Source organism: Cupressus sempervirens, chromosome 11 (assembly GCF_028749045.1).
Source record: "Cupressus sempervirens isolate cs-2001-9-10 chromosome 11, ASM2874904v1, whole genome shotgun sequence".
NCBI classification, from domain to species: domain Eukaryota; kingdom Viridiplantae; phylum Streptophyta; class Pinopsida; order Cupressales; family Cupressaceae; genus Cupressus; species Cupressus sempervirens.
The window spans coordinates 290,558,050-290,567,670 of NC_143128.1; the positions used below are offsets into that span (position 1 = coordinate 290,558,050).

The 9,621-nt window shown below is 32.3% G+C and overlaps 1 protein-coding gene across 1 annotated transcript; it reads right to left on the minus strand.

Moving 5' to 3' along the window:
* Positions 1–282: 282 nt before the first annotated feature.
* LOC149529261 (protein SENSITIVITY TO RED LIGHT REDUCED 1-like) lies at positions 283–1,705 on the minus strand. The gene is made up of 2 exons (XM_089810805.1): positions 1,644–1,705; positions 283–1,520 (listed from the first exon to the last, which is right to left on the minus strand). Exons 1-2 carry the CDS (start codon positions 1,651–1,653, stop codon positions 688–690), a joined length of 843 nt encoding a protein of 280 aa, XP_089666931.1. The 5' UTR covers positions 1,654–1,705; the 3' UTR covers positions 283–687.
* Between the last annotated feature and the right edge of the window lie 7,916 nt (positions 1,706–9,621).

Here is a 9,621-nt window from a genome sequence, read left to right on the forward strand (position 1 = left end):
ATTCCAAATGAAAATAGCCTCAATTATAAATTTTAAATATTTAGGATAAGACACATATCACACCATCATCTATAAATGTTTGGTTCCTCATATCCCTATATCTTTTGTTCTATACCCATCACAGTTCAACATATTTTTAAGAGTCTCTATATGGATATAGAATTTACTTGTGGAACCACCAAAAAATCACAAATTAATTTTAAAATGTAGTTCGATGAGTTGCAGTAAAACTAGCTCAAGACAAAACTATGGCCACCTACTGTAAAAATTTGAATTCCAATATGAAAAAACCAGCTAGGATATCATGATTCTTTGTAGTGAATTCGCTTTGGTTTCAAAGGAAACCTCGTGAGTTCATATTTTAAAATATATCACGCCACGGATCATAAATATCTGATACATTAAATCCGAAACCTAAGAGTCCTCTTCTTCTAGGATCATCTGCATTGATATAACAGATAACTGAGGAGAAACAGCGACATCCTTATCATACCTGGAGCAATTCCTTTAGGACATGACCAAGAGTTAGGTCTCCTACAAGAAGACAACCAAACTCCCCTTTTCTGTCAACTGCTCAGCCCTCCCCTGATTTGTCCAATGCAGCCCAACACGATTCCATTTCAGTTGATGTCTGCTCCACCCAATTACCTAAACGTGAAAGGGATTAGGTATAATGCGGGTTTCCACTTACACCTTAAAAGTCTTAAGATCCAACGAAGGATCTAAGTGAAAGAAATGCCAGCTCATGTTGTTAAATGCAGGAAAGAAATCGCTGGAACCAATGAGGATTTCAAACTCATGGGCATGCTCTGCAATGGCTAAAACATGTCCAGGGGGCTTCCGAGACACGTATGAATTCTCAAGATAGCTGTTAAAGCTGTTGCCAAAGAAAATTATTCTATTCAACAGCAACGCACTCCAATTTACTTGGAGCACATTGTCGTAGAGAAACGCCTCACAGTGGGGCATGAAAAACAGAGTAGGCCTATTGACTGTTCGCTTCCCCTGCTCATTGATTTCGGCAAATGTGCACCCTAAATTCTTTATAACTCTATATTCTGATGCAGTCACAATTGGATCAAACACCTCTATTTCACCCACCCAACAGAAACGCTGCTTCAATAAAAGTGCGAGAGACAGTTGCAGGCGTGACCTCTCTGAATCGCCAATGCTCCCGATTCCATACACCACCATTTGAAGCTGTGAATCCATTCCCATCACTCTAATTATACTGTTCAACATTTCAGGGCTCTGAAGTTGTTCGAGAAGTTTTTCATAAAAGGTAGACTCAGCTAACTTCTTCATAGAACTACGCATTCTACTCATTATTTTGTCATCTTCATCGGGGTCAATTGGTTCAGTCCCTCCTGATTCAAATGCGCAGGCCGCCATGGAAAGATACTGGGTTTGGTCAGATGAACCCGTATCAATTTTCCAGAATTCTTTGTACCTAGTTGCATGGTTTTTCCTATTTGCATAGTTCTTCTTTTTCCTCCCCACTACCACAGTCCATTCCATTCCTGCATTCTCTGAATCCCACAATTTTAATCACCCCTTTATCAGAAATTTCCATGCAACTATTTCCTTGAGATCAAAACTAGGGGCAAATAGTAAATGCCGGAAAACGAAAGAGATCTACATACCTTTGATCATTGTTCCCTCGTAAGAAAGGGTGAGCGGTAAAAATTAAATTCCCACAAACCACGTCTTCAATCGCCCAGGGAACTGCGGAACTTCGTGACTCGGGAAATGAGAAAATAGTCGTGAATTTTTCCAAATTAACTTTATTTAAACTAACAGTTGTCCGTTATTTTTTTCGATTAACAAAGAAAAACAAAACTATGAACCTCTTTTGGTCGCCTAGAATTTTTGGTCTATATTGGGTGTCACTAAAATTATTATTAGTCGCTGCCTATAACTAATGTTCCCCGTTGCACTGTCCAAATTAATGAACTTCTAAAGTTCAAAGTTCATCTAATTTTTTAATTAATTTCTAATCAATAATTTTTATTTTTTTGATTGGTTAGAACAATTTTGTTGGGCTAAAATTGTATTTTTTAGTACCAAAAATTAAAGTAATAAATATCAGGTACTTTGGAGGATTCTTCTAGACATTTTTACATGGTTGTGTTTGTCGTCAGAACTTCATTCTCCATTTCTCCAACTTTTTGAAGATGCCCTGGACATGAACAAATCTTTGTTTGCAATGACGACCTCATGCTTTGCAAGCGCCTCTGGATAGATAGCAGGATGGCGAGACAGCTGCATTTGCATTGGCTCCGGCTCACCGAGGGGCACGATCACATGTGCTTCACCTGTTCCTGCTACTTCTGCAAGAGTGGAAGTACATATCGTGCCTGTGGCAGAGCATTTCGAGCCTTGGTGCAGACTTGGATTTTTCCAAACCTTACAAATCATACGGCCATTGAATAGACTTACACAACATTGGTGGGAAAGCAAAATCCCAAACTCACATCAACAAATCAGCCATCAACTCACTTTCTCATTTAAATCTGCGAGAAACCAAGGCATTGATGTCGCTTTTGATTTACCCCTTTCTTTAACAAATCCTTATAAAAAAGAAATATCTAATAAGTTGGTGATTCGTCTCAATTTGATTCTCCTGTTCCCCCCGACTAGCATATCATCAAACGCTAATTTGTTCTAAAGCCCTAATTTTGACTGTTGTGGTTGAAGAGGAGCCCTTTACATTGGCATTTGCCTCATCAATTTTTGCTTCTTCCCTATTTTTCTGAGTACATTTAAGCATATCCTCTGCCAAGTTTGGCCTCTTCTAGAAAAATCTACAACAGAAATTCAATTAGCTTTAACAAATCTAAAGATTTGTTCATTCTACAATGAACAAATATTTGTGAAAATGTAAAATGATAGAGTTACAAGCAAGGCAACTACATTGCTCCATCTCCCTTCGGCACTCGCTAAAGTCATTTTACAAATTGAATTCATGTAGCTGAGTGGAGGGTGTGAGTGTTGCTCGCCTCCAATCCCCACTGAACCATTGGATAGACATCACCAATAATTCACCACCTGTAAAGGGATTGGAAGCATCGATTACTCTTTGGTATCTTCCCCTTGAATAAAGAAAACTTGTGTTGTTTCTTATCAAGTTTCTTAATTAAAATATTTTTGCGCACATTATGGGAAGCCGTCATTCATCTTTATGTGATATTCAACACTATCATTGATCTTATGGGGAGCGTGGCTTGTTCGTTTTTCTTTTCAAAATAATTGTGTTTTGTGTTTTCAAAATTAATTGTGTTTTGTGCACTTCCACCAATAGAAGGTACAAGGGATGTGGCCAAACAGATTATAGGTTGGGTAAGAAATGTAGTTACAAACATAAAGTAATGAAAGGCAAATCTTTATTTACTAGACAAAATAGTAGATGATGAATAGTTTTCTTAATTTCCAAATTACAAATACTTTTGAAAGAATGTTGTATGTAACAACAGGTAGTGTGACAAATTTGATTGTACAATGTTGTATGGATATAACTTGTTGATTCCCCAACAAATTTTAGCATACAATTCTTAACTATATGTTGTATATGTGGGAATTAAAATGACTTCCTCTTTATAAAGAGAATCCTCAAGGCAAAAGATTGGATTCTATGGCCACTCCAATTCAATCACACCTTACAAATTAATTTTAGGACCACTTGAAGCTTAGAAATCACAAATGGCCAAAATAATTCTTTCAATAAATAATTAATTTGAAAAAAGATCTATATTTATACAAATTAAACACACACACACACTCTCACTCACTCTCTCTCTCTCTCTCTCTCTCTATATATATATATATATATCTATATATATAAATATTTTTTCTTCCAGACTTTCTAAATAATAATAATTTATAAAAAAACTATTTATCTAAAAGTTATCTTTTTAAATGAAAGAATGTTAATTTTCTTAAATGTCTATTTATTTTAATTATTATAGAATTAATGAATTAAAATTTAACATTCTAAAACAAATTGTTTTCACTAATAATAATAATTAGATCTTAAGGATAGCTATAACATTTAGGAAATGTAATTATTCATTTTAGTTGTCCAAATCTTATTTTTCAATTCCTTTTCATTTAGATACTTTGAATATATATTGAGAATTTCATCTTTTCATTTTTTCACAATACAAGGTATGTTAAATAACATGAACTATAAATAAAAAGTGAAAACAATTATGATACAATAAAATGTGAGGGCATATATCATATAGACTAGACAAAATTAATATTTTTAATTGACTCTACCCAAAATTTATGGGCTCTCACATGGTTAAGTTACTAATTAGTAGATATACTATGTCTTATTTACTTTTCTCTTTTAAAAAAGTCTAATGTGATATTCCACACACATATGCAATACACACCTACCTTCTTGGTAACTATTGTTGTCTCAACTAATGTTAAAAATCTTGTTTATCCAAGTTTTTTTTTATTTGCCTTTTCCATAAGGATTTACTATTGCATTTAAGAATAATTATTAGTAGAATACTTTATTGCTTTGTCCACATCACTCACAATGTTCTAATCATAGAACAAAGCTACCCTTAATTTTGTTGCAATAGACAGGGACTCTAGCTCCATTGAGAGCTCTTGTTCATTTATTCATATGAAAAGAGTAGGATAAAAAAATTATTTGATTTGTATTAAAATCATTTATTTATTCATATGAAAAGAGTAGGATAAAAAAAAAAAAATTGATTTGTTTGGGAAGGTTGTTGCATTCATATATTATAAGGTTTCAATTTGTGTTTAGTTAATGCAGTGTAAAATATTGTAATTTGTAGTCAATTAAGGGATATTTATTTAAATGTCAATAATTTATTATTGTGATAAAAGAACATTATAGTCTTTGTAGTGTTATTAATTTATATAATATAATCTTTTTATTGCCTATAAGAATCTAATTTTTTAGTTTTTTTTTTTTTTTAAAATTATATTACTTAAAATTTAGAAACATACATCGTCATAAGAGCTCAGGCCTTACTATCCATAGAAATGAGTATAATACAAAATATATAATTTCACCAATTGCCTTATACATGATATATCAAAATAATAAGAAAGGGAAAGCTTGTTCAGCTATTTGAAATTAAAAAACCATCCTCTATTAGTAGTAGGAGGCACACCCACAATTGGTGCATTGAAGATTCTAGCATCTTGATCTTCATGGTTAAAGTCACTCTACAAGGACCTGGTGGGGTAGAATGAGTTGAAGTATGAGATGTTAAAGGTACGACAATAGAAGTGCCCATAGTTGAACCAAGAATAGGTGGATCTTTGTGTTGAGTTTGGGGAAAGCTTCTAAAAGGACCTGCAATAACACCAATTGAGGAAGGGTTTGCAATGGATGGGCCAGGTTGCTTCTTCTTACTCGAGTTCTCCTTGATCTGGTCCAAGAATTCTTTCGATGTCATGTCAAACCCATCCCTGATTGTCCTAGTTTTGGTTGTGATGTAACTAGATGCTACTTGCTTCTTAAGAACCTTTGCTTTCACATCCTCTATTGACAATAAGAATTTTTCCTCCTTGAGCTTTAGGATAGTTGTTGCATGTGAGGCAGTATTGAAAAATGTGAGTCTCCATAAAGACTTAGTAAGGTATCTAGCCTTCCCACTACAAAGGTCAGCATTTCTCAATTTCCATATGAACCAAAGAATATAAACAAAGAAAGTAGACCAAACCAGTCAATGTATTTTCTCTTGCTCAAGATAGAACCATATATAACATCAAATATTGAAATTGTCATTCAAGGAGAGACTAAATAATTTCCAGATTTCCTTTACAAAGAAAGGTGTTTTCTCCAAGTGGCCTAATTAAGGTGCAAGTTCCATTTTGAGTTAAGATGCTCAATAATATTCAATTTGTGGGTGAGAAGAGATTTATTTTGTTTTAACAAAGCAAAGGAGTACCATCAGGCCACATGTAGGAGGAAAATATGTCAATTTGTGAATTGCAAGGCTTGGGTAGGGTAAGGCAACTAGAGGTTTCCTTAACCAAGGAATATCCTCTCCACTAAGTTAGAGATATCAATTTTTTTATAGCTCTTGTAAATCGAACAAATATTAGGTTCACCATTTAGTTTTTTAAATGGCAATATGTACAAGAGGAGGTGCTAGAAAAAAGATGATTTTGGGCTCAATGGGCAGTGCCAAAGGCTCAAAAGGTGTTTGCTCCAAGTGGCCTAAAAGGTTCAAGCTCCATTTTGAGCTATGAAGCTCAATAACATCCAATTTGTGGGTGAGAAGACCACAGATTTATTTTTCTTTAACTCGAGGCAAAGGAGTACCATTGGGCCACTTATAGGAGGAAAATTTGACAATCTGTAAATTGCAAGGCCTGGGCAGGGTAAAACAACTAGAGGCTTTCTTGACCAAGGAATATGTTCTCCACTAAGTTATAGGGAAGTCAAGTTTCTGTTAGGATTAACAAGATAGAAATAATAATTACATGCAAATATAACCAACATTAGAAAATAATAGAGTGCACATAAGAGAACACAAGACACAAATATTTAATGTGATTCACCCTATCCCAAGGTTACGTCCATCAACAATGAGTCCAATATCCTTATTATCTAGTGATTATAGCCTAATTACAATCTACAATCCCTTATAGCTCAATGTTGCCACAAGAAGCTACAATCTCATCATACATTATGAAATCCCTAACCTTAAGCCATTTTATACAAGTTTTTTGTCACTTACAAAATTAGGACTAGAACAAGTTATATTGTCTTAAAATGGAAGCACTTCCATGTTAAGAGTGTTTAACCCTTTGAGTAAGTGGTTTGGGGTCATGTCAAGCGCCTTGAATGGGTCTTTGCGTGGAGCTGGTAGTTTTCCCACTATTTTGCTTCTCTGTAGTGTCTGCCCCTAGTTTACATTTTGTTATTATTGTCGAATTCTTTTAGCCCAATTTTATGTTTGATGATTAATACCATTATTTTTGAGATTATCAGGTATTGTTTCATATTCAGTTGATTTTATGATGGGACTACTTGGTACTCTATACTTCATGTATGCATGATGAACATTACAGTGATTTTAGTTATTGATGATGATTAGTTAGATGGATTATCATGTGTTTTCTTATGGATACTTACCCCATACTGCATGTGTATGGTGTGCGTGTATATTCTCTTTATCTATGACATTTTTGATGTGGTTAAGGAAGGGAGTCATAGTCACCTGCTACTCGGGATCTACACAATGCACCACTTCTTATCATTGCCTGTTTAACTTAGTATATATGTGTTTGTACATGCGTGAATTTTATGCAAATTGTAGGTATTGGGTATCAACTTCCCTAAATTGCCAAGATGAACGTACCCTATCACATTATCTCAATGGTAAGAGAGGGGAGATAAATTCTTAAGTCCAAATCCTAACCTTTAAACCCATTTGTCCTAGAAAATTAGGACAAGTATCTGAGTTGATTACCTTCCGAATGCGTTGTATGATGTAAATTCATGATTATAACTCTTTAGTTTGATCTTGTATGTGGTTTTCTATGATGGGTTTTGTATTTCGTCCTATAGGTCTTTGGTGATTTTTCTATTAATTAAGTCAAATTACAAGATTAAATTAATGATTAAATTTAATGGAAAATTATTATGATATTTCAATATTTATTTATATTTAATTAATTGAGAAATTAATTAAATAAAAAGAATTAAATTTAAAGATAAAATTATAAGTCTGATTTTAGAGCGTAATAATATTTATTTAATTTAATAGTAATATATTTAGGAGATCATTTTTAAATAAATGTTAAAAATTATTATTACTTAAGTTAATAAATATTTTATCAATTAATGCTTTGAAAATAAAATTAAAGAATGGAAAAGATATTAATTTATTAAAGAGTTAAGATTACATAAAGTATGTGTGAGATTAAAATTTAATAAATTGATTAAAAAGAGAAGTCAAGTGAATTTAAATAAAGATATTTTATATTGCAATAAACGTGCATGAAAACATAAAAGAAAGATAATAAAGAGTTAAAGAGTTGTAAGCAAGGAGTCCTCTTGGGTGATCGCACAATTAGTGCCCCGAATTTAGAAGAGAACTCCTTATAACAATTGAGGGTTCATTTTCGAAGGACCACAAATCTTGGAGAAGGTTTTGAGAAAAGAAATTTCTCTCACAAATCTTTTGAGTGTTTATGATTTTAGCATCAAAACTAGGTGGATTCTTGTGTTTTGATTCACCCAATTATTTATGTTATATTTCTGTCTTCTTTGTGATTGTTAAAATTTGTCTTCCAAAAGTTCGTTGTATGAATCCTTCAAACTTCCATCTGAATGTATTGGTAATCATATATTTTTTTCTGCTTATGTGAGAATTGAAATTATTAGAAAATCCTCGTTCTATAGATAAAAGAAACTAGTTTCAAAATGGGAATTTTTTTTAATAGAATGGAAATTTTAAATTAAAATTTCCATTAGTTCATTGTTTTTCTTTCTATCAGAATATTGATAGAAATTTCTGTAAAAAAACTATTTTTTTAAAACAAAATTTATTTCGAAAGGAGGGGGGGGGGGGGGGGGAATTTTTTTTATTAAAAATTAATTTTATACAAAATATTTATAAAAACAAATATAATATATATAAGGAGGTGGGTTTTACCCCACCCCTGCCCCCCCCCCCCCCCCCCCCCCCCTCGCACAACCATATGTTGTCTACATGCACAGACTATGTTGTTGTACACGGTAGCAATTAATACTATTGCCGACGGCAACAACCAAGCATGCGACACTCGCACAACCTTTTTTTAAAAGTTGGCAAGCTTTAAAAACATACGCTAACTTTTAATATTATATTTTTTTATTAAATATTAATTTTATTAATTTAAATTATTTTTTATTATTTATTTTTATTAATAAATTTTATTAATATTTAATAATTTAATAAATAATTAATAAATGATTTTTTTAAATTATTAATTAATTTAATTTAATATAATATAATTAAGTTTAATTGATAATAGAGGTTAATTAATAGAGTTGTAAATTTATTTTATTATTATTATTAATTCTGATTTTAATGAAATTGTAAATTATTTTATCTAAAATCAATGAGTATTATTTTAGTATTTTAAATAAATAATTACCCTTAAGTCATTTGGAACAATGGACTTAAAATCGAATTAGGGTAATTGTGCATTTTATTCAAATAAAAGAATGGGTCAAATTGTAAATTGTAGGTACTTGCAAACTTATATTGAAAGAAATATTTAAACCTTATTGTTGACTCAACTACGTGCTTTCAAAATCAAACCAAACTATGAAACTATACTGTTATATGTATGTTGTATATGCTTTGGGTTTGGGTTGACTAGAGTGTTGACCAGTTTTAGGATGTCTACTAGAAGCTTGGGAGTTTTTTTATTGTGGTATTATGTTGATTTGATCATGATCTTTTAAACTCAACCATGGTAATGTGTTGGTATGCTCTATGATGAGTTTGATTATATTGTTGGTTATTGCTTTTAGTATTATTGTGGGATAATGGGATGAATGTAATGACATACTTGACTTAACCATTTTGAGTAGTTGATCAGTATTTTTGGGATATTTTCCATTTGCTT